This window comes from Pongo abelii, chromosome 14, assembly GCF_028885655.2.
Source record: "Pongo abelii isolate AG06213 chromosome 14, NHGRI_mPonAbe1-v2.0_pri, whole genome shotgun sequence".
NCBI lineage: Eukaryota > Metazoa > Chordata > Mammalia > Primates > Hominidae > Pongo > Pongo abelii.
This window is the reverse complement of record NC_071999.2, coordinates 106,292,328-106,319,332: the sequence shown is the minus strand read 5'-3', so window position 1 is coordinate 106,319,332 and position 27,005 is coordinate 106,292,328. Positions and strand designations below refer to the sequence as shown.

The window sequence follows — 27,005 nt, the reverse complement described above, 5'->3', positions numbered from 1 at the left end:
AGTTCCCTTTAAAACCATGTTGTTTAAGTTTACCAGAAATTATAAAATAAACAAAACCAAAAAGATATATTAATACAATATTTCACTGTTTTTTTCTTAATTTAAAATTTTAGTATAAGTAAAAAGTAACTTCAGTATAAGTTATTAGCAAAAAATTCAGAAAGTCTTAAGACATCTCCTTAACGTTTTATAAAATAAAATATCCACAAGTCACTTCCCATAGATTAAAAAAAGCTGGAAGGTTTTATTGAATTTAAATAGCAAGGTACATGAACATACAAATGAATAAGTCATACATGAAGATACTGATATAAATCCTGCCCAAATATAATTTTTGCCTGACTGCTAAATAAAGTCATAGTCCATCTTGACTAGAATGACTAGTTTACCTTTAACTCCAGGTGGCTTAAACTATCAGTCCTTTAAGAAGCTTTACTGGTTTTTGACAATTGAACCTGCTGAGCTCACAGCACCCATGGGAGGGTCTTAGTTGCAAGTTTTACTTCTGATGCTGCTGACCACTAATACGGACTCCATTGATAATGGATTTCAATAACAGTCATCCACAGGTTAACACTAAGTATTACCCAAAACACTGCTTTAATTAAGTTAATACATGAAGGTCACAGTTTAGTAGAAAGTTTTATGAAATTTGGCTGTGCTCACAACAATAAAAAAAATGGTGTTCATCTGTACAATAACTCTTTAAATTTGCCTAGAGATATAATCCAGTTTGCTCATGGATTTATGCTGCATTTCTATTTATTTTCTAAAAGGAATTCAATTTATTAGTTCCATTCCCCCAAAATACGCACATTTCTAGCATTTCTAATAGATAGTTTCCTGACAGGCAACTCCAACCATGCTGGGTACAGAATAGGTCTGTCTACCTGGCACAAAGAGACCCCCCGCTAGAGGAAAGGAGGTTTCCACCCCCACCCCCAATTTAAATTGGAGCATTTTGATGGTGGAAAAGATTCATGCTTTGATTTGTCCATAGTTAATGTGTTAAATATTAATTTGTCTCTGAAATACTGGAATTATTTTTTCATCTTGAAAAGTATAGACACATAAATTTCACTTTCAAACCCAAACACTTTATGCATAGAAAACAAGCCAGAGAATATTTACACGAATATATGAAAGGGCAAAGCAAACACAGGTTTAAATGACTCTGTTAAAAAAAAAGATACTGTACTTTAAAACACAAATCACAGCACAGTTGACACAATTTTCTATTTAATCTGAGGTTATTTTATGGAAAAGCAAACAATGGCTGAATTCAGCTCATATACATATTGAATTTGGCAATGATTGTGTTTTTTAAATACACAACCTGACAGGCACTATGGTAGATAATAATGAATCAGCATGGGAGCCATTTAACATACTTCTTGATTAACTCATTGCCTGTCCAATTCGTACACAGACATGCTTACATGTCATAATCGTCATAATTCCCATCATCCCCACCACTAACACTACAGCGCCTTGATTAGTCCACAACTCCCAGACGAGCCATTGCTAATGCTAAATAATTCTCTTCAGCCTCCTGCTACTATTCGGCAGGATCTCCAATTAAATATACTATTAATGTGAACAAATACCTACCAGGAATCCCATCCTATTCCATTTTACCCAAAAATGCAGAGAAAATAATTTAGCCAAGCCAAAGATAATCAAAACATTTAAAATTGATACAGTATACTGTTTCTGCAAAATAATTTTTCCAAAGACAATAAAAGCAAAAAAGAAAAGGAAAAGAAATGTCTACACATCTTAAATGCTTTCTTCTCCCAGTTAGCTCTTTAATGAAAAGTCTATTGTTTTAAATTTGCATAGTAGATACATTGTATTCTTAATCTAAAAAGATCTGAAGGCTAAGTTTTATAAGAAAAGTGAGCAATAGCAAGTTTTAAAGCCATTATGCCATTTTTTAAACCCTTTGATTACCTAATTACCAGACTCCCAGATTCAAAACCATATACTAAGGCAAACGATTCCTCCCTTCCCATTAAATGCAGTACTGCAGTCACTCTTCAGAGGCTTTGCTGCAAGACTTTTTGCTGTTGATAAGGAAAGTTAATATTGAAGAATGGCAACTATAAATGCCTTTTGTAAGAATAAATTAAGAATCCTATAGATTTCCTATTGCAACCTAAATGTTTGGAAATGTTTCTGATCTAATTAAGACCAACTGTGAAACATGGACCAGGACAGCCATCATCTTAAAATATCCTTTACTAAGAAAACACAGTTTAAGAAAATGTTACTTAAATATAACATTCTCAACTACACACACAAATAAAAGGTCACCTGATACTTTTCAGTTAACACCCCAAAAAAGTTTTCCAAGCCTGACTTTAGTCATTTGTTCCTATTTGAGGATCAGTGATAGGCATCAGCTCCAAACAAGTCCATTAACAATTTTTGTGAAATTAAAAAAAAATGTTTAATTAAGAACCTTAACTCCTTTCCAAACAGAAAAAGTTTGAAAATATCCTGAAATCATGTAAAGGAGAAAAAAAATGTTTGAGGTTTTCACATTTAAGTTGCTTTCATCTCTATATACATCTAAGGTAAAACTGAAGATATACTGACAAAAATATAAATAAGTGTATGTATATACAGAGACATATGTAAATATAAAAAATGAAAAAAGATATTCCAATAATCCCATAAAATGTTGAAAAGTTTAACCCTAAGGTCCTTTATACCTTAGTCTGCATTAATGTGTTCCATTTCCATTTACCTGATCATTACCCTCCAGTTTGTTCAGCTGGAACCAACATACACTAATTACTTAGACATCACCAAGTCCTATTTGTCCTCGGACCCTCCCCAGACAGCAGGGACACGTTATCAAGGGTAGGCATAAAAAGTGATGATTGCCCTCACCTTACTGTCAATCACCCCAGAGTGCTCACAGGAAACCCCACTCAATCTCATTATAGAATCCTGAGGCTGAGACTACAGTGCGCACCAGGGATCATCCTTTCAACAGCAGGCTGCCTGGGTAAGATGTGAGTCACAGTGAATACTTCCCTAATTTTAGGTTCTTGTTTCAACATGGTAAAATCAGGTATTTCTCATTTAAATCCAACATGACTGTACACAGACAAAGCAACAAAATATGTATAGATAGGTTCAATTCAGGAACGTAGATAGAAAATACAGTCAAAGGTTGAATGATTCTGTTGATGTGCAGAATCATTTTCCTCTTTGGGAATGAAGATTCTCAACTCTTTCCATTTAACCTGATGAGATCTCATTTTTTAAAAAATATCAAAACTAATTTTAGCGGTTTGATATAAATGTGACAATATATTTTACTATTTTTGTGGAAAGACATACTAGTCTTTATACTTAAAACACTCATTTGGAGAAGTACAACAATCTTAAATTCCCAAATTCTTTGCTCCCACTATTCACCAAACTAATGAAATGGGCCCATGTGCCCATTTAGAAACTCCTAGTCACTAAAGCCATTAAACATTTCTCATTCCTTACATTTCTTATCTTCTCTGAGATACCTAAAAATCTCAGTAAATTAGAGGGAAGCAATCCTAGAATTACCTCGTCTTCTAAATCCACGTAATATTCATAAGACCCTCTTTAACAACTCAAAAATCCTCCCACATCATCCCACTGCCTAAAATCTAACAAATTTATTCCATAGACCTACCTCTTCTTGCTGACTTACAATGTATTAAAATGTATTTTAATATGTTAGGCTACTCCCCGTCAATTTTCCTCAGAATTATCTAGACTATTCTTGCATATTTATTCTTTGTCAATCTCCCCCCCAATTATGTTGTTATATTAGGATTTAATAGAAAATGTACAGAAAAGAGCATTTTTAAAAATCGGTTTCCCTATACAAAAACAAGAAGTCCTCATGTAAGTCCTAAAAATTTCATTTTAAATTCACATCATACAGTGTTTTATCATTTCCATTGCTTCTACGAGGTTACATTTCTTGTTGTATTTTCTACCTTATTGATATATATGAAGTTTATAGATTTATTTATATTTACTATTTAACCAACCACCAGAGATTTTTTCTGTTTCTAAAGAGTTATTCAGGGCCAGGTGCAGTGGCTCACGCCTGTAATCCCAGCACTTTGGGAAGCCGAGGAGGGTGGATCACCTGAGGTCAGTAGTTTGAGACCAGCCTGGCCAATATGGTGAAACCCCATCTCTACTAAAATACAAAACCTACCCAGGCGTGGTGGCAGGCACCTGTAATCCTAGCTACTCGGGAGGCTGAGGCATGAGAATTGCTTGAACCTGTGAAGCGGAGGTTGCAATGAACAAAGATGGCGCCATTGCACTCCAGCCTGGGCAACAGAGTGAGAATTTGTCTCAAAAAAAAAAAAGGAGTTATTCAGTTCATTGTATAACTAGAAACTCAATACAATCTTCTTATTTTTGCCTTTCCTATCCACCAATTTATAGCTCTTGACTAACTGTATCACCTTGTACTTCTGGAATGCTATTTTAGAACACTTGTGGCAGAGACCTCATGAATGAGATCCTTCCCTTGCTCCTTCCACCATGTGAGGACACAGCAAGAAGGCTCCATCAAAAAACTAAGAAGGGAGCCCTCACCAGGGACAACATTTAACAGTGCCTCGATCTTGACTTACCAGCCTCCAGAACTATGAGAAATAAATTCCTGTTGTTTATAAGCCACCCAGACTATGACAATCCGTAACAAGCCTGAACAGACTAGGCCAGTGACCAAGAAAAAAGGGAAGGCTCAAATGTCTAAATTCAGGAATGAAAGAGGAGACATTACTACTGACCTTATAAAATAAAAATAAGAAAATACTATACCAATAAGCTAGAAACTTTGATGAAATGGACACATTCTTAGAAAGACATAAACTACAGACACTGATTAAAGAAATAGAATATCTGAAAAAACCTACAATAAGTAAAAAGGTGGATTTAACAATCAAAAACTAACCAAAGAGAAGCCCAGATTCAGATGGCTTCACTGGTGATTTCTACCAAACATTTAAAGAAAAGTTAATACCAATTCTTCCAAAAAACTACAAGAGAGAGAAAGCTTTCCAATTCATGAGGCCAGGATCACACTAACACCAAAACCAAGCAAAGACATCATAAGAAAACTACAGACAATATCTCTTGTAAATATGAACACAAAATTAATAAAATACTAACAAACTGAATCCAGCAATATATACAAAGGATTACACAGCATGACCAAGCGGGATTAATCACAGGAATGCAAGGTTGGTTTAACATCCAAAAAAATCAATTAATGTAACAATACACCATATCAATAAAGGACAAAAACCACCTGATCACCTCAGTAAACACAGAAAAAGCATTTGAAAAAATGCAACACCTGTTCATGATAAAAATCCCTCAGTAAACTAGGAATAGCAATTAACTTCTTCCACCTGATAATGAAAGTCTATGAAAATACCAGAGCCTAAATCAAATTTAAGGGTGAAATGCTGAATGCTTTCCCCCTAAGATGAAGAACAAGACAAGGATGCCTCCTCTCACCTCTTCAACATTGTTCTGGAAGTTAAAGCCAGAGAAATTAGGCAAGAATATGAAATAAAAAGCATCCAGATGAAAAGAAGTAAAACTATCTCTATTCACACATGACATGATCTTATATAAAGAATCCTGGCTGGGCACAGTGGCTCATGCCTGTAATCCCAGCACTTTGGGAGGCTGAGGTGGGCAGATCACAAGGTCAGGAGTTTGAGCCCAGCCTGGTCAACATGGTGAAACTCCATCTCTACTAAAAATACAAAAAATTAGCCGGGTGTGGTGGCAGGTGCCTGTAGTCCCAGCTATTCAGGAGGCTGAAGCAGGAGAATTGCTTGAATCTGGGAGGCGGAGGTTACAGTGAGCCAAGATCATACCATTGCACTCCAGCCTGGGCAACAGAACGAGACTCAGTCTCGAGGAAAAAAAAAAAAAAAAAAGAATCCTAAGGCCCAGACGCAGTGGCTCACACCTGTAATCCCAGCACTTTGGGAGGCCAAGGTGGGAGGATCACTTGAGGTCAGGAGTTTGAGATCAGCCTGGCCAACATGGTGAAACCCCATCTCTACTAAAAATACAAAAAAATTAGCTGGGCGTGGTGGCGCATGCCTGTAACCCCAGCTACGCGGGAGGCTGAGGCAAGAGAATCACTTGACCCCGGGAGGTGGAGGTTGCAGTGGGCCAAGATCATGCCACGACACTCCAGCCTGGGTGACAGAGACTCCATCTAAAAAAAAAAAAAGAATCCTAAGAAATCCACTAAAAAACTATTAGAACTAATAAAAGAGTTCAGCAAGTTTACAGGAATCAAAATCATTATATGAAAATCATTTGTATTTCTATAGACTTGCAACTAATTTAAAAAATTGAAATTAAAAAACTAATTACACTTATAGTAGTACGAAACTACAAAACATTGCTGAAAGAAATCCAAGTGACCTAAATATGGAAGAATATCACATGTTCATGGATAGGAAGCCTTAAAAATGTTGAGATAGCTATACACTCCAAAATGATCTACAGACACAATGCAATATGAATCAAAATCCCAACTGGTTACATTCTTGCACTAGAATTGTCTTCTCTTCATAAACTATTCTCCACAAATCTTCCCAGAGAATAATAAGTGTGCTTTCCTAGGGCCTGGAAAATGAAACATAAAAAAAAATTCATGACTTAATAAGACGCTTAACTCGCATTTTGCTTTCTCCCGCCCTGACCAATTCCCATTGGAGTATTTTATACTGCTTCCCTGTAGCCTCATCCCCTGGATTCAGGCACATTAATCTCATCGTTATAAATGAACTGTTTTCCTAGGGAAAGCCTGACTTTAAGACTGCTCTAGATCAGTCTTTATTTCTCAAAGAAATTAAGCGAATTTCCTCAACAGAGAATAGGATGTCAGATTGTTTTAAGACAAACCAACAATAAGCCAACTAAATAACCTGCAAATCCTCCTTAGAAACATCTAAAGACCTAGATTAAATATAACAAACATCCTTCAAATGAAGAGCTTGGCTCACAAAAAAACTACAAGGGATGAAAAACAAAGAAAAAGGAAGCAGGGCACAACGGCATGTGCATGTAGTCCCAGCTACTCAGGAGGCTGAAGCAGGACGATCACTTGAACCCAGGAGTTCATGGCTATAGTTTGATATGATCACACCACTGCACTCCAGCCTGGGCAACAGAGCAAGGCTCTGTCTCAAAAAAAAAAAAAAAAAAAAAAAGTCATCTGAAAATCTGGCTGGGCACAGTGGCTCAAACCTGTAATCCCAGCACTTTGGGAGGCTGAGGCGGGTGGATCACCTGAGGTCAGGAGTTCGAGACCAGCCTGGCCAACATGGTGAAACCCTGTCTCTACTGAAAATTCAGTAGTTTGGTGATGCATGCGGGTAAGCCCACTACTTGGGAGGCTGAGGCAGGAGAATCGCTTGAACCCAAGAGACGGAGGTTGCAGTGAGCTGAGATTGCGCCATTGCATTCCAGCCTGGACAACAAGAGCAAAACTCCGGCTCAAATAAATAAATAAATAAATAAATAAATAATATAAAAATGAAAATCAGTCTGTATCCACAAGAGCCAGTCTTGGAGAGTGAAGGTGGGAATCTCAATAATCTAAAAGATTGGGTTTTAACGATCAGAGAAAGAAAACAGATCCCGTGTGAGTTGGAGGTTTGAAGGAAACCCTTCTGTCTAAAGCCAGGAGGCTCAAAGATTACATTCTCAGTGAAAGGTTGTGGGGGAGGAATGAACCTACTAAATAGAGAGGATAAACCCTATGTTCGTATCTCTGTGGTTCAAAGTAAAGGAAAATGTCTCTAGATATTAGAAACCATGAGCCTATTCAACAGGTGTGTATCTGTGTGTGTGCAATCTCATTTTGTTCTTCCCATTATCTTCAAAATTTGACAATCTTTATGCCAAAAATTTAATATAAAAATTAGTCCCAGATGAGTGATACCCTGGAGGGTGTGATGGAAACAAATATAACACCTATCCTACCTGGCCAAATCCATAACCCAAACCATCTTGAAATTCAACAACAAAAGCACCAAACATAAAATCACACGCCAAAATTTAAACATGCGAGGAAACAATATGTTATGAGGAAGAGTCAGTAATAGAAATAAACACCCACAAACTTGAAATAATACAACAATATGATAGATTCTTTAAATTAAATATGCTAAAAATAAATATACTAAAGGTCTCAAATACATAAGAAAAAAGATAATACATAAAAACAGGCAGATTCAAAAAGGAGCAGAAAATCAACAGCTTACTCCACAGACAGCAAAAAAGACAAATGCAACCAAAGTAATCAGGCTCAGGCAATTTTCATTATCGATGCAAAAACATTAGATGAGAGGTGGTTGAGGGACAAAATATTCACAAGGATTCAAAAACTCACCCCAAAAATTATTTAATAAAAAAAAAGAAAACGTACCATTATAATCGGAAGACCTGGTGAAACCAAATAATCATACTTAGCATAACAACAGAACAATTCAACATTAAGAACCTCTTGTTATGATATTACTATTAAAAAAAAATAACATTACTGGCTGGAGTACCGTGGCTCACGCCTGTAATCCTAGCACTTTGAGAGGCCAAGGCAGGAGGATCTCTTGAGCCCAGGAGTTCAAGACCAGCCTGGGCAAGATGGTGAAACCCCCATCTCTACAAAAAATACAAAAATTAGCCAGGCGTGGTGGCATGCACCTGTAGTCACAACTACTTGGGAAACTAAGGTGGGAGGATCGCTTGTGCCCAGGAAGTCAGGCTGCAGTGAGTTATAATGTCATCACTGCACACCAGCCTGGGCAACCGAGAGACCCTGTCTCAAAAAAAAAAAAAAGAAAGAACATCACTTATGAAGTAGTCTTGTCAAATATTTAATTTGAATCTATTCATGAGAAAATAATCATACAAAGCCAAAACATCTAAAAGCCAACATAATAAAAATCAAACAATAAAGGGGGAGGATAGGGGCACTATTTTAGATTAAGAGACTAAAGAGGTATAATAACCAAATGTAACTCATGAACCTTGATTGAACTGTGGATCAAAGAAAAATATTAAAAAAGGACAACTGGGGTCAACTGGAGAAACCTGAACGTGGTATGCATATTATATGATATTATAGAATAATGAGTTATTTTCTTAGGTTTCATAAGGTATTATAGATAGGTAGAAAACCATACTTATTACTGCGAGATGAATAGTATTTACAGGTAAAATGCCACAATGTCTGTAACTTATTTTCTTTTTTTCTTTTTTTTTTTTTTGAGATGGAGTCTTGCTCTGTCGCCCAGGCTGGAGTGCAGAGGCACGACCTCGGCTCACTGCAAGCTCTGCCTCCCGGGTTCACGCCATTCTCCTGCCTCAGCCTCCCAAGTAGCTGGGACCACAGGCACCCACCACCACGCCTGGCTAATTTTTTGTATTTTTAGTAGAGACGGGGTTTCACCGTATTAGCCAGGATCGATCTCCTGCCCTCATGATCTGCCCGCCTCAGCCTCCCAAAGTGCTGGGATTACAGGCATGAGCCACTGCGCCTGGCCTCTTTTTTTTATTTTTTCCTGTCCAAGGGATTCTTTTTAATGCTGCTTTTTTTTTTTTTTTATACTTTAAGTTCTAGGGTACATGTGCACAATGTGCAGGTTTGTTACATAGGTATACATGTCTCATGTTGTTTTGCTGCACCCATCAACTCGTCATTTACATTAGGTATTTCTCCTAATGCTATCCCTCCCCCATCCCCCCACCTCACGACAGGCCCCAGTGTGTGATGTTCCCTGCCCTGTGTCCAAGTGTCTTCATTGCTCAATTCCCACCTATGAGTGAGAACATGTGGTGTTTGGTTTTCTGTCCCTGTGATAGTTTGCTGAGAATGATGGTTTCCAGCTTCATCCCTGTCCTGTAACTTACTTTCAAATTGTTTAGCCAAAAAAAAAAAAAATGTGCACACACAATGTACATATGGATACAGATATAAAGCAAACAAGCCAAAATGTTAACAATTGGTGAATCTAGGTGAAGGGTATACAGAGACCCTTATACTGGTATATAACAGTAAACTGATACCAATATACTGGTACTACTTTTCTAATTTTTTTCATTATGTTTGAACAAATGCTTCAGAAAAAAATATAAATGAATGACCAATAACACAAAACAGTACTCAACATCAGTATTCATCAGGAAAATCTAAAATTAAAAACACAATGACATACTGCTTCACAACCACTTAAAAATAAAACACAAAATCAAATGGACTGAAAACACCAAGTGTTGGCAAGGACACAAAAGCACCCTGACCTCAAACATTTCTGGAGGGAGTAAAACATGATACAACCATGAAGGAGAACTGTTTAGCAGCTTCTTCTAAATTTAAACATGCATGTATTTATTCTAGGCATCAGCAAAATACTGCCTACCCACTGGCCAAATCTGATCCAAGGGCTGTTTCTGCACAGCTCTCAAGCTAACAATAGTTTTCACATTTTTAAAGTGTTGTTAAAACAAAACAAAAAGAAGCATATGTAACAGAGACCACAGGGGCCTGCAAAATCTAAAATATATTTGCTATCCAGACAAAAATGTATTTACTTTCCAACAAAAAAAGGTTGCCAACTCCTTATCTACCCTAAGACCCAGCTACTCCACTCCTAGATATTTACCGCAAAAAAATCAAAATTATGTTCACAAAAAGACATGCAAAAGTTATACTTACAAAAATCTTGTTCATGGTAGCTAAAAATTGGGGAAGGGGGGTAATTTGACCAGCTCATCCTAAAATTCACATGGAAGAGCAAAGGACCAAGAATACTGAAGATAATTTTGAAGAACATGTTGGAGGGAAGGGACCAACAGAGGTAAACTGCATAATCATCTCTAAAAGCCAACATTTTTCTATCAAACATTAATTGTTCGCAAGTTAGCTGGCTTTCCTTCCTTGTGTGACTTATCAGTTAATATGTGCAGTATCCATTCATCTTTTTCCTTGCATAATTATCTTAAAAATTAATTGTTTATAATAGACAATGAATAGCTTTCGCAATCAATTGTTGCAGTATTTTCCTACTGGAATAGTATTTACATTTCCACATGTGAAATTAACATACAAAGCCTATACAGTTTTTTACTACAAGTTACATTTAAAATGCTCACCTCTTGAAAACAAACATACAAAAATTAATACATCTGAATAGCATGGCTTTTTCATATTACTGATATTATAAAGCTGATTAGCTATGATAGTAACCTATGTGATCACGTGCTGAGGAAGCAAAAAATGCTGTTATAGGAATTCACCTTTTCAGCCTCCTTGAGACTGAAACAGAAACCACATAGCAGATTTGACCCTACTGTTGAGGTTTAAATGAAACTTTTGACATTCCCACCATCATTATCCTGCTTTTACTTATAGTATCTTTCTAGAAATTGACTTAAAGTAGGTCATAGTAAGAGAAAGTTTTGACTGAGTGTGCAATTGCTTCCATTGCGGGGTCTGGTAAATTTTATTATAAATTATGTATCATAATCTCTGGTATATTCCCTACTGCTTTCAGCCAGAAGTGGTGAAAAGTCTCTAAAACGTAAAACTACCACATCTGCTTCAGGGAAGGTACAAATGAGAAAAACATAACAACAATTCTTTTGAAACCACTTTTGCAAAGTCTGAAAAGTCTACCTGTAGATCTGAATACAATCGTGCACCATATGACATCTTGGTCAGTAATGTACTGCAACTACATTTCAGCTCCAATAATGGAGCTGAAAAATTCCTATTTGCCTAGTGATGTCTTTTTTTATTTTTGTGGGTATACAGGAGGTGTATATGTTTATGGAGTACACGAAATATTTTGATACAACCATACAACATATAATAATCACATCAGGATAAATGGGGTAGCCATCATCTAAATCATTCATTTATTTGTGTTACAAGCATCCCAATTCTATTCCCTAAATTATTCTAAAATGTACCACAAATTACTGCAGACTGCAGTCACCCTGTGGTGCTATCAAATACAAGATCTTATTTATTCCATCTAACTATATTCTTGTACCCATTAATCATCCCCACCCCTCTGCTCCATACACCCTGCCAAGCCTCTGGTAACCATCCTTCTACTCTCTATCTCTATGCGTCCAATTGTTTTCATTTTTAGCTCCCACAAATGAGTGAGTACATGCAAAACTTGTCTTTCTGTGCCTGGCTTATTTCACTTAACATGTCCTCCACCAGTTCCATCCATGCTATTGCAAATGACAAGATCTCATTCTTTTCTATGGCTGAATGGTACTGTACATATGTACATCTTCTTTATCCATTCATCTGTTGATGGACACTTAAGTTGCCTCTAAATCTTGGCTATTGTGAAAAATGCTACAATAGACATGGGAGTGCAGATATCTCCTCCATATACCAATTTCCCAGGTGCTAGGTGTACACCTAGCAGCAGATGTACATCTAGCAGCCGGATCATATGATAGTTTTAGTTTTTTGAGAAACCTCCATACTGTTCTTTATAGTGGTTGTATTAATTTACATTCCCACCAACAGCGTATGAGGGTTCTTTCTGTACATCCTTGACAGTAGTTGTTATGTCTTTTGGATAAAAGCCATTTTAACCGGGGTAAGATTTTATCTCATTGTACTTTTGATTTGCATTTCCGTAATGATCAATAATGTCGAGCACCTTTACATATACCTGTTTGTGATTTGTATGTCTTCTTTTGAGAAATGTCTATTCAGATCTTTTGCCCCTTTTTATTTTCCTTTGGACATCGTCTCGCCTGGTCGCCCAGGCTAGAGTGCAGTGGCACGATCTTGGCTCACAGCAACCTCCACCTCCCAGGTTCAAGCTTCCTGCCCCAGTCTCCAAGTAGCTGGGACTACAGATGTGTGCCACCACACGTGGCTAATTTTTGTATTTTTAGTAGAGACAGGGTTTCACCATCTTGGCCAGGCTGGTTAAACATGCATTTATTTATTCTAGGTCTCAAACTCATGACCTCAAGTGATCTGCCCGCTTGGCCTCCCAAAGTGCTGGGATTATAGGCGTGAACCACAGCACCTGGCCATTTTGCCCATTTTTTAATCAAATTACTAGATCTTTTCCTATAGAGTTGTTTGAGCTCCTTATACATTCTGGTTACTAATCCCTCATCAGATGGGTAGTTTGCAAATATTTTCTCCCATTCTGTGGGTTGTCTCTTCATTTTGTTGTTTCCTTGGCTGTGTAGAAGCTTTCTAACTTGATGTGATCCCGTGCCTATTGATGTCTTGATGTGCCTGATCGTCTGCAGGTCTAGGCTAATGTGTGCATTTGAGTCTTTGTTTTTACCAAAAAAGTTCAAAAAGTCAAAAATAAATGAAAAATAAAAAACTTTAAAAACAGAAAAAAGCTTATAAAATAAGGATATAAAGAAAACATTTTTGTACAGTTATACAGTGTTTGCATTTTATGCTGTTTTATTATTAAAGAGTCAAAGAGTAAACCCGGGCGTGGTGGCTCACGCTTGTGATCCCAGCACTTTGGGAGGCCGAAGCAGGTGGATTACCTGAGGTCAGGAGTTCAAGACCAGCCTAGCCAACACGGTGAAACCCCATCTCTACTAAAAATACAAAAATTAGCCGAGCATGGTGACACATGCCTGTAATCCTAGCTACTGGAGAGGATGAGGCAGGAGAATGGCTGGAACCTGGGAGACAGAGGTTGCAGTGAGCCAAGATTGCGCCACTGCACTCTAGCTTGGCCAACAGAGCAAGACTCTGTCTCAAAAAAAAAAGAAAGAGTCAAAGAGTAAAGACAAAATTTAAAAGTTTATAATTTAAAAAAGTTATGATATGCTAAGGTTAATTTATTATTGAAGAAAGAAAACTATTTTTCTATAAATGTAGTGTAGCCTAAGTGTACAGTGTTTATGAAGTCTACAGTAGTGACAGTAATGTCCTAGGCCTTCGATCACTCCCTGACTCACCCAGACCAGCTTCCAGTCCTGCAAGCTCCATTCATTTTTTATCTTTTATACTATATTTTTACTGTACCTTTTCTGTGTTTAGATATACTTTTATACACAAATACTTACCATTGTGTTACAATTGCCTACAGTATTTAGTACAGTCACATGCTGTACAGGTTTGTAGCACAGGAGGAATAGGCTATACCATATAGGTGTGTACTAGGCTGTATCATCAAGGTTTGTGTAAGTACATTCTGTGATGGTCACACAATATTGAACTCACCTAACGATGCATTTCTCAGAACATATCCCTGTCATTAATCGATGGACCCTACCAAAGGGTCCCATTATGAAAAGTAATATGAGACAATGAGAAACAATGCTTGCATTAGTATTCAACTACTTATATTTCATGCCATAAAGATTTAATAATTTACATTCTTTCCCCATGGGATTTTTTTCTACTCATTCATAACATTACTACTAAAAAAATCCCTGCTGTGGGCCAGGCGTGGTGGCTCACGCCTGTAATCCCAGCACTTTGGGAGGCCGGGGCAGACAGATCACCTAAGGTCAGGAGTTCAACACCAGCCTGGCCAACATGGTGAAACCCCATCTCTACAAAAATACAAAAATCAGCCAGGCATGATGGCAGGTGCCTGTAATCCCAGCTACTCAGGAGGCTGAGGCGGCAGAATCGCTTGAACCCAGGAGGCAGAGGTTGTAGTGAGGTGAGATCACGCCACTGCACTCCAGCCTGGACAACAAAGCAAGACTCTGTCTCAAAAAAAAAAAAAAGGCCTGCTGTTGTTAAAAGTGCCAAATAAAAGTATATCTGCTTTATGCTAAACCTTCTTTTGTTTGTATCCAATTAGCATTAGCCTATCTTTCATTTTTGTCAAACTTTCAGCTGAACACGTTGAAGCATTTAGGAAAGGTTAAACAATTGTAGCATTCCCTTAGTGATACTGAAGTTATGCTGCGGGAAAGTGCTCTCATAAGGGAGCATTGTGTAAACATTTCATTAATCTTTGACTCAAACTTTCTCATGCTTTGCTTAAATCTACTTGGTGACCAGCAATCAGCCTGGCAATTTTTCTGTCTAAGTTTTTAAAGCTATGAAAAGAAAATACTTAAGAGACATATAGAAGATACTGTGATACTGTCATTTTGCTTAACACAACAGTGAACAAGTAAACAGTTTTTAAACTTGAATGTATCTTGTGCAGGCCAAGAAAAAAAGCCTGTATGTCTCACTTTTTCTGCCTGACCCAAAATTAAGTCCTGATTTAAACAAAGCAAAAACATACTTACAGAACTAGCATCAACATCACTGTGGATGGCAACTGTCTTAATGCCCATCTTCTTGCAAGTTCTAATAACCTATTTTAAAATATATTAATGTCTATTAATAGTGATTCACACTTAAAAGGGTTTAATAATAAACAATTTCATAGAGTAAAATGGAAAATAAGACAAAAATTCTACTCACCCGACACGCAATTTCTCCTCTATTAGCAATAAGAATTTTATCAAAAGTCTGAAGAGAGAAAAAACACATTCATTTGAAATTTACTCTTAAACCAATGGTTTAAGACCAAAAAACATCAAGATTTTCCAACATTAACACTGAATATAATCCTAATAAACATTACTTCCTAGAGTAACATTAAATACTATATTACTTAGAGTAATATTAAATGTACTATAAATACTTAGGGTAATATTAAAGTAGGTTATTAAATAGTATAATCGTTTACAACCAGGGAACTACAAAATTCATCTGATATGATCGGCTTCTATAATTACTTTGTTAAAGCATAGTAGGTTAATGTATTCACAATGGGGGTATTTACATATTCTGTAGCCAAAAGAAAATCTTCAAATGATATTTCAGACACTAAAAGACTTTGGTCAAGCCCGGGCGCAGTGGTTCATGCCTGTAATCCCAGCACTTTGGGAGGCCGAGGCAGGTGGATCACGAGGTCAGGAGCTCGAGACCAGCCTGACCAACACGGTAAAACCCCATCTCTACTAAAAATACAAAAAGGCTGGGCACGGTGGCTCACGCCTGTAATCCCAGCACTTTGGGAGGCCAAGGTGGGTGGATCACGAGGTCAGGAGATCGAGACCATCCTGACCAATATGGTGAAACCCTGTCTCTACTAAAAATACAAAAAAAAAAAAAAAAAAAAAAAAAAGGAGCTGGGTCTAGTGGTACGCGCCTGTAATCTCAGCTACTCGGGAGGCTGAGGCAGGCGAATGGCTTGAACTCGGGAGACGGAGACTGCAGTGAGCTGAGATTGCGCCACTGCACTCCTGCCTGGCGACAAAGCGAGTCTCCATCTCTAAATAAATAAATAAATAAATAAATAAGTAAAATACAAAAATTAGCCGGGGTGGTGGTGCATGCCTGTAATCCCAAGTGCTGGTAACCCCAAGTAATCTTAGCTACTTGGGAGGCTGAGGCAGGAATCACTTGAACCTGGGAGGCGGAGGATGCAGTGAGCTAAAATCGTGCTACTGCACTCCAGCCCGGGTGACAGAGCAAGACTCCGTCTCAAAAAAAAATTTTTTTAATTACAAAACAAAAAAAAAACACTTTGGCCAAAATTACTTGACAATTTATTTTCTAAATTCTGGGAAATTCTAAGTGTCATGAGTTGTTTTCAAAGGAAAGTCTGATACTAAGTAAGTATAATTTATCTGCCATCTCTGTTGGGACAGGGCATATTTTCAGTAACTCAGAATAGGTACCAATTGTGCATATATCCAAAAATGCCCAGACTAAGCAGATTACACCATTTGAATACAATGTTAAGTTTGAATAAACACCAAATTTTGAAGCAGCTGAGACCAAACGGTAGAGAAGTTGTATATCCTGTGTTTATCTAGAGACCTAAACCCAAGTCCAGCTTTGCCACTAATGACCTATTTAAGTAAATCAATCTCTGTAGGCCTTGATTTCCACATAAACTGGTAGCACTCAAATGGAAAGTTATTTAGTAAGGTTTTCTTCCTACTCTAAAATTGTACAAGCTAATCGTTTTTAAAAACACACCATTCCAAGTAATTTGGATGTAACACACATTAGCACACGGTAATTTCTGTATTTGTGAATTATTTTTAAGTTCAATGGAACTACAGAAAAAAAGTGTTAGTTATATTTCTAAAAGAAGAGTTAGAGTTATATATGATCTTTTAAAAAGTACTCTTATATAACCTAGAGCAGTTTGTTTGCTGGTTTGTTTTTTGAGATGGAGTCTCACTCTGTCGCCCAGGCTGGAGTGCAGTGGTACGATCTCAGCTCACTGTAACCTCCGTCTCCCAGGTTCAATATATTCTCCTGCCTCAGCCTCCTGATAGCTGGGATTACAAGTGCGCACCACCAAGCCCAGCTAATTTCTTTGTATTTTTAATAGAGATGGGGTTTCCCCATGTTGGTCATGGCTGGCCTCGAACTCCTGACTTCAGGTGATACGCCTGCCTCGGCCTCCCAAAGTGCTGGGATTACAAGCCTGAGCCACCACGCCCGGCCTAGAGCAGTATTTTAACATACAGGAAAAAGTTCAGAATCTCAGAAGTGAAAAAAGCTTGCTAGGTCTTGGTTTAACCTTTACATCATATATGTCTTAACTCCACCAACCCAAGGCAAGCCCCTGCCTTAAAAATAGGTAAACTTCTAATGTGATAAAACTCGAAGCCACTCAGAGCCTTGCTCACACCTCAGGTCTGAGAATGCAAAATCATCTACTTTTCTGTATTTAAATGGTTATGGTAAACCCCTCTTAAGCAGTAAGCATATCCTGAGAACATAATGTTTACACTTTCTTAAATGGGTTTTAAAATGTGATGTTAATATTAACTGTGAAACAGACCACATCTGATAATCACCACAAACACCACTCCTAGAAATTATATATTAAGCAATTGTTACAGCGAATACAACAAATCATGATAACACTGGAAGAATTAAGTAAGAATCCCCATTCTAATTTCTGTTCAAGCAGCAGAATGGTCATTAGGAGTCAGTCTGCAGCCAAGCCACCCAGGCTGAACTCCCAACATTCTATGTTCTCCTCCTGTGTGTCCTGCTATGAACAAGTCACCCTTCTTGCCTCTCATTTCCTAGTATGTAAAATAAGGGTAAAAACAGCACCTGCCACAAGAGATTATGAGAATGATTTGAATTAACACTCTTAAAGTGTTTAGAATAATGTCTAGCATGTAATATATACTCATTCAGCATTAGCTATGGCTACTGTTCTTTACCCCTTTGGGCTACATGCCAGACTGTTACGAATTTAGGAGTGTGCCCCTATCTGTCTAACTGGGGAAAAGCTATAACAAAACAAATACCTGCACCTGACACATCTTCTCTGTTAAGGGCTATTAATGTATTACCAATTAGTGCATAAAACCCAATAAAACTAATCATATCAATTAATCTTCCATACATAAAATTTTCTTTTAAATAAATCATAGATGCATACAATTCAGAATTTTTAAAGTACAAAAGGGGATACACTGAAGAGACACCCAAGTCCCTGCCCAAAAGGCAACCACTGTTACTGGTCTCCTATATATTCTTCCAGGTAGGCTATGCCTATAAAAGAATATGCATACAAATCAATTAAACCCAACCTTAAAACCACCCCTCTGCATCAACAATTACAGGTAAATATCAAGTGCATTTGGCAACTTCAAAGTAAAATATGGCACAAACACAACAAATTGTGTTAAGTGCTCTAATAAGGCTTTGTGCAGGATGCTACACACAGAGAAGGGAGCACATGAACAGCATGTGTAAAGGCCGTGACACTGGAAGAAGAGGGTAGCACTAAAGAACTACAAGGAATTCTCAATATGACTGAAGCGCATGGTATGCTTAGGAGAGTTGTAGCAAATAAAGCTAGGATAAAAAAAAGTCCAGATGATGGAAGGACTCATATGCCATTCAAGGAACCGGGACTTGATCCTATATGTGGAGAGTCACTCATAAGGCACCCTGAAGACACTCAAGAAAAAACAACTATAAATTAGGATCCTGGATCCTTGAAGATAGATGAGATTTCAGGTACCAGAAGAGATAATGAAGAACTTTGGCAGTAGCTGCTCTATGACTGTAATAATAATGTCATCTGAAGTAAAAGATTTCCTAAGGATCTTTTTTGTTGTTGTTATTTTTCTCTTAACCCATTCTCTCTCTACCCCTCCTTCTTCCTTTCCCTTCCCTAGGTTTAGATGCTCTCTCCCAGGCTCTAACTCCATAGCTAGCACCACACTCCATTCAGAGACCAAGAGGACGGAGCTGGCCCTGCACTGGGTACTTGTTGAAATGACGGCAGAACTCTGGACACTGGGTCACTTGCCCAACTCTTCTGAGAAAGGATACAGCACAATGGGTAAGTCCACCAGCTCTGGAAAAGGACAGGCATGAGTTTACACCCAGCTACTCACTATCCATGGGCTTTGAGTCTTGCTTTCCAAATGTGCAAAACTCAGTTAAGGACATTAAGCAGCCGACATTTAGGACATGTTTTGTATACAGCAGGCACTGTGATGAATCCCTTCTGTGCATTATCTCATCTATCAGGTAATGGCTATGACAACAATATTTAGCATAATAATCCCACGAAGTCAGTTCTGATAATATCTCCGTTTTACAAATAAGAAAACTAAGGCTTGATGAGGCCAAATCACTTGCCTTAAATCACTTACAAAGTTCACTAGTGGTAAAGTCAGAGAGTTCACATCCAGGTATTCATGTCAGAAATATCATGATATAATGTGATCAGAGTATAACAATGCAAGCTCTAAACACTATGTTATTAATAACACCTAAGATCACTTTTTTTTTTCTTAAGAGACGGGGTTTTGCTCTGTTACCCAGGTTGATATGGAGCTCTTGGTCTCAAGGAATCCCGTGTCTCAGCCTCCCAAAGCACAGGGACTGTAGGCGTAAGCCACTGAGCCCAGCCAGTTCACATTAGTGTGAAAGGAACAACATAGTACTGCACTGGCTCACACTAACTTAAGGCCAACTGAAACTTAATGTTCTTGATCCAAGCAAGCTACCATAAGTTAAATCTTCCTTATTCTCATGAACATACATAAGACAACAAGTTAGCTTGTTAAAACTCAAGTTTAAAAAAATAACGTTTTCAGTAATGATTCAATTTCACCTGGATAATTTGCACATGATATAAGTCACTGATAAAATGTGCAATAAGAAATGAGTTAATAACAGATTCAAACGAGAATCAATTTATTTAACAAATATGTATTACACCAAAGACCAAGTCTACTTGCACTTGGGACAGTAGGTATAAACAAACCAGGTCAGTATTTAATGAATGGTTACAAGGACAGCAGGAATCCAGGAAGGAGAAAGGTCTGATTAAGTGCAGCCCTCAAGTGAAGGGTGAAGCGACCAACTTAGTCTGAACATGTACCTGTACTATGAATAGGTGCCAAAGAATATTCATCACTCACTGAGGGAAACAGTTTCTCCACAGTCACCTTAGGCAAGGGCACAGCAAAGGAGACGGCAAAGATAGCAGGGAGCAGAATTGATTTCAGAATTTATGACGAAACATGCTTAGTGAATTCCAAGGAGATTCCACTTCTACACCCTTTATCCCTCGTATCTCTTTAAATGTGCTAAACCTGGGCCAGGCACGGTAGCTCACACCTACAATGCCAGCACTTTGGGAGGTGGAGGCAGGTGGATCACCTGAGGTCAGGAGTTCAAGACCAGCCTGGCCAACATGGTGAAACTCCATCCCTACTAAAAATACAAAAAAAAAATTAGCCGGATGTGGTGGTGTGTGCCTGTAATCCCAGCTACTCGTGAGGCTGAGGCAGGAGAATCGCTTGAACTCGGAAGGTGGAGGTTGCAGTGAGCCAAGATCATGCCACTGCACTCCAGCCTGGGTGACAGAGCGAGACTCTGTCTCAAAAATAAATAAATAAATGTGCTAAACCCAGACGGTCACACACATTTATTTATTTTTAGTAATTACCAGTGGTCACCAATGTGGGAGATCAGTTAGCTATTTCTGTAACTTCACTATGAGGTTATAATGAAAGCAAGTACCAGACCAAACTCTGTCCACACATACAAACATTTATTAACACATAAAAAGAATCATAAAACCTGCTTGATAAGTTCAGTGAAATCCTAACTTCCTGTACTTTGTAAGGCTCCAAAAGACTGCAAGAAAGGCTCACCATAGGCAAAAAAAAACAATATTCTGATTTGGCTAACCATACTGTCAGACTAAGCCACCAAGAATCCACCAGACAAGTGGCTGAACACAGAACTATTCATTTAGGGATCGGGCCCGAGTATTATCCTTAAAGGTAAAGAATTAAAGGCCAACTACATTATTATATTCTAATAGTACAAAGGCACAGAATTTCCCTAAATAGCCAATAACATATATTGACGAATATCACAAACTTCCTCAATGACAGCCCATTTCTTTTTTTCTTTTCTTTCTTTTTTTTTTTTTGAGACAGGATCTCGCCCTGTAGCCTAGCAGTCTGGAGTACAGTGGTGTAATCATGGCTCACCGAAGTCCTGACTTCCTGGGCTCAAGTGATCCTCCCACCTTAGCTTCCTGTGTAGCTGGAACTACAGGTGCACGCCACCACATCCAGCTAATTTTTGTGGGTTTTTTTTTTTTTTTTTTTTTTGGTAGAGACAGGGTTTCGCCAGGCTGGTCTCAAGCAATCCACTGGCCTCGAACTCCCAAAGTGCTGGGATTACAGGCGTGGGCCATCACACCTGGCTGATAGCCCACTTCTAATAGTTATTACACTAATGAGGAAGGCTACCAGTGTTTATAAGGAGAAAGATGGCTGAACCGTTTGTAGTATTCCACCCCTCTAGAATGTGGCCTCTTCAACAAATGTTAGTTAACCACTCTTAAGAGTGTAGCCACTTAGGATAGCTGATTACTTCGAGATTGGAATGCAACACATGGATACATGAACCCCAAAGCATATCACCTATGATGAAGATTTTAAATTAAACTACAGCTTTCATAACAGGGAGTTTATCATAACTAATTCAACAGACCTGCACTATCCAATATAGTAGCCACTGGCCACATGAGATTATTGGGCTCTTCAAATGTGGCTAATCAAACTGAGATATGCCAGAGGTGTAAAATATACACTGGATTTAGAAGACTTAGGGCCCAAAAAAAAGAATCTAAGGTGTCTTGTTAATACTTTTTATACTGATTATGTACTTAAATAACATTTTAGATATTGAAATATTATTAATTTCACCTGTTTACTTTTTTTTAATGTGGCTATTAGAAAATTGAAAATTGGCCAAGCGCAGTGGCTCATGCCTGTAATCCCAACACTTTGGGAGGCTGAGGCAGGAAGACATTTGAGGTCAGGAGTTCGAGACCAGCCTGCCCAACATGGTGAAACCCTGTCTCTACTAAAAATACAAAAATTAGCTGGGCATGGTGACACACACCTGTAATCCCAGCTACTCGGGAGGCTGAGGCAGGAGAATTGCTTGAACCTGGGAGGCGGAGGTTGCAGTGAGCCAAGATCACGCCACTGCACTCCAGCCTGGGTGACAGAGCAAGACTCCATCTCAAAAATAAAAAAAAAAAAGAAAATTGAAAATTACATTTGCCCTGTGTATTAATTGGTTTTTACATTGCTATGAAGATACTACCCAAGACTAGGTAATTTATAAACAAAGGTTTAATTGACTCCCAGTTCCGCACGGCTGGGGAGGCTTCAGGAAACTTACAATCATGGCAGAAGGAAAGCAGGCACCTTCTTCACAAGGCAGCAGGGGAGAGTAGTGCAAAGGAGGAACTTCCAAACACTTGTAAGATCTTAAGATCCTGTGAGAACCAACTCACTATCATGAGAAAAACATGGAAGAAACTGCCCCCATGATCCAGTCACCTCCCTCCCTCAACACATGGGGATTACAGGTCGAGATGAGATTTGGATGGGGACAGAGCCAAAGCATATCATCCTGCAACTGTGTTTCACATTGTATTTCTACTGAACTGAAGATATGTAGACTCTTTCTTCCTCCAGGCCTCCAGATTCAAAAGAATCTGGAAAGCAGTATTGTGCACTTCAGCACATGATTCAGAAGATACCTCAGACATGTCATTCTCAAATAATCATTCCTGTCAGTTGTATTTTGATGACATTCACCTTGAACAATCCCTTCTTAACCAAAACTCCCACCCACTTCGATGCCTTCATTGCCATGAAGGCATGAAACCATATTTTATTTCCAATCACTTCTCCTAGTCCCTACGAGGCTCAAACATTATCGTAATAGCATTTTAATTAGAAACCCCTTGTCCTGAAATTTATAATATACAAAATTACCTTCAATCTAAATCAATCATATAGGCCGGGCACAGTGGCTCACGCCTGTAATCCCAGCACTTTGGGAGCCCGAGGCAGGCAGATGACCTGACGTCAGGAGTTTGAGACCAGCCTGGCCAACATGGTGAAACCCTGTCTCTACTAACAAACACAAAAATTAGACGGGTGTGGTGGGGCACACCTGTAATCCCAGCTACTCAGGAGGCTGAGACAGGAGAATCTCTTGAAGCCGGGAGGTGGAGGTTGCAGTGAGCTAAGATCACACCACTGTACTCCAGCCTGGGCAAAAGAGCAAGACTCCGTCTCACAAATAAATAAATAAATAATATAAATATTAAGTAAATGAGGCCAGGTGCACTGTGGCTCATGCCTGAAATCTCAGCACTTTGGGAAGCTGAGGCAGGTGGATCACCTGAGGTCAGGAGTTCGAGACCATCCTGGCCAACATGGCAAAATCCCATCTCTACTAAAAATACAAATGTTAGCCGGGTGCAGTGGTGGGCGCCTGTAATCCCAGCTACTCAGGAGGCTGAGGTGGGATAATTGTTTGAACCTCAGAGGCGTACGTTGCAGTGAGCCTAGATCACACCACTGCACTCCAGCCTGGGTGACAGAGCGTGACTCTATCTCAAAAAAAAAAGTATTAAGTAAATGAAAGAAAAACTCAATAGTTTAATTAAATCTCTCAACTGCCCAGTCTTTAAGAACAAGTGTTTTCTCAGTTATTCTGCTGAAAACAAAGGAAACATATTGTAAATGCATTCAATTTTTGCTAAAGATATAAATACAAAATTAAAAAGATTCAGACTGTGGCCCACAATGAAAAACAGAATACCTAAAGACTGAGCACCTATAGAAACATATAATGCTAGAGTGATCAATGACCGCACAGCCTTAACAAAATCTCATCTGTCCACTGAACACAGTGTGGAGACAAGAAAGTAAAACCATGATAAGTTAGTTGTTGAGAGTATCTTTTAAATACTTACTTTTTCATTAGGATCATATCCCACTGAACCAAGATTACGGGACACCATTAAGCACTGTCTTGAATAGTATGGAACATGCTACAAAAAAAGGAAAGCAAAATAAGTTGCAAATACTTCATGGGCTTTAGAACATTTTTTCAGGATATTTCTTCCAGTTAGGTTCTAGTGAACGTGTTTGATCAATAAATGTAGTTCTAGGCAATATACCATAATTATAATTACAGAAGGGAAATCGTATCTACAGACACAGCCCGTTGGCATGTAAGAGAAACCAAAAGCATCAAAACAATCTCCAGAAAAGCAAAACAAGAATTGTCTAGGGGCCAAGCAAATCTGAAGAAAGCCTTTCTGATCATGCAAAAGGATAGAGCAGGGTCAGAAATGTCACAGACCACACAGAACTTTTAAAAACACAAAACGAGAGTCTTGGTCTCAAGGAGCTTCAAATTTAACAGTGGCCAGAACATAATAAAATATTATTTTTATATTTGCTGATGTCTTCAGCATGATTTCTTATTTCACATTTTCTGGTACAAAAGTGGTTTGGCTGATAAATATGAAAAAGCAATACCAGTAATCAAGGATATTTCTCATTCATTGAACTGTTTGTGAAGAAAGCATATCTTAATGCTTAAAAACATTAAGAAAAGTGACTAAGCCAGGCACAGTGGTACAGCCTGGAATCCCAGCTACTCAGGAGGCAGAGGTGGGAATATTACTTGAGCCCAAGAGTTTGAGGCAGCAGTGAGCCAAGATCACACCACTGTACTCCAGCCTGGGCAACAGAGCAAGACCCCACTGAAAAGAACGAAAAGAAAGGAGAAAAAGAAAAGAGATAGAGAGACACAGAGAGAGAGACAGAGAGAGAGAGAACTTCCCAGTAGTCACTGTTAAAGCTAGATGGAAAAAATGGAGGAAAAAATCAGCAAAAGGCAACCAACAGGTACCACCTCTTAGAACTTTCTAAGATGATAGCGACTCAAATAAGAAACAAAATGTTTTTATAGCAACATTTTTAAATGAACTGAAAAATTTGTACAACTATTTTTTAAAGAGTCGGGCACCATGGCTCACGCCTGTAATTCTAGCACTTTGGGAGGCCGAGGCAGGCGGATCACCTGAGGTCAGGAGTTTGCAACCAGACTGGCCAAAACGTCGAAACCCCGTCTCTACTAAAAACACACACACAAAAAGAAATTAGCAAGGCATGGTGGCACACACCTGTAGTCCCAGCTACTCAGGAGCCTGAGGTAGAAGAATTGCTTGAACCCAGGAGGCAGAGGTTGCTGTGAGCCTAGATCGTGCCATTGCACTCCAGCCTGGGCAACAAGAGCGAAACTCCTCAGAAAAAATTAATTAATTAATTAATTAATTAATTTAAAAATGTAATCTCTGTACAAAAGTGGAGACAAAAGATACAAAAAGATATAGTTTATAAAATAAAACCTTTATCAAGTAAAAGACCAAGAACAAGAAGGAACTGTGAACGGGAAATTATTACTGTGTCCCTATTAAAGATCAAGACCATCTCTCATATATTCCATATATTCCTTCAAGCATAACTGTGAGTTAAAAAGAGTATTATCCCCAATTTTATGATAAAGTTGAGTCCCAAGGACTTTAACTTTTCAAAGGTCACAGGCTGAGGCTGTAATGGTTATAAGATTTAAGCACAGATTGGTCAAGAGCTTTCTGAAGCTTTTTATTTCTAGATAAGAAAAACAGTGGCAATTCCCACATAAACACTAATATCTACTCAAAGATATGATGTTGTTCCACAGAGCTTGCACACATGTGAACTTGTAATAATGTGGCCTAAAGCTGTAAAAAGCATAGATGCCTCCCGGTTAGCCAGTAACCAGAAGTAGAACTCGGGCCGGGCACGGTGACTCATGCCTGTAATCCCAACACTTTGGGAGGCCGAAGCGGGCAGATCACTTGAGGTCGGGAGTTCGAGACCAGCCTGACCAACATGGAGAAACCCCATCTCTACTAAAAATACAAAATTAGCTGGACGTGGTGGTGCATGCCCATAATCCCAGCTACTCAGATGGCTGAGGCAGGAGAATCGCTTGAACCCGGGAGGTGGAGGTTGCGGTGAGCCGAGATTGTACCGTTACACTCCAGCCTGGGCAAAAAGAGCGAAACACCGTCTCAACAAAAAAAAAAAAAAAAAAAAAAGAAGAAGTAGAACTCGTACAAGCAAACACAACTATAACAGAACAACTACCAATGTGAACCATTCCCACAACAAGTGTGAACTGGTTTGGAGTCAGCCCAATACAGGCTCTGTTCCTGTTTCCTCCTGGGAGACATTCATGGAAGGTCAAAAATGAAGAATCAGGTCAACACTCAGACCATTTGTGTAAAGCCACAACATAAAGTTTATTTTCTAAGTGCAGGAAAACCTTTGTAGAAGTCTGCTAATTTGGACCTCTACACAGAATTTTAACGTTTGTTGGTTTTGTTAAGCATGTAACAAACTGGCTACACGCCCAGTCCAAAATTCTTTGTAAGGTATTTCCTAGCAACAAAGATTCTGAGAAAGAACTTTAATCAATTCTGTTTATAAAGACTAGCCAATCACAGCCAAAAGGAGAAAGGTCAGGGTGTGCAAAA

At 38.5% G+C, this 27,005-nt stretch overlaps 1 protein-coding gene across 5 annotated transcripts in view; it reads right to left on the bottom strand.

The window, feature by feature from the left end:
• The window catches only part of PCCA (propionyl-CoA carboxylase subunit alpha), a 461,053-nt gene that overhangs the window by 422,764 nt on the left and 11,284 nt on the right, over positions 1–27,005 (bottom strand). For all 5 annotated transcript variants that reach the window (XM_024230769.3, XM_054529192.2, XM_054529194.2 and 2 more), the window contains exons 2-4: positions 24,387–24,464; positions 15,503–15,550; positions 15,325–15,393 (exon numbers count right to left, since the gene is read on the bottom strand). In XM_024230769.3, the coding sequence (XP_024086537.1) occupies positions 15,325–15,393; positions 15,503–15,550; positions 24,387–24,464 (195 nt within the window). The remainder of the gene's footprint in view (positions 1–15,324; positions 15,394–15,502; positions 15,551–24,386; positions 24,465–27,005) is intronic.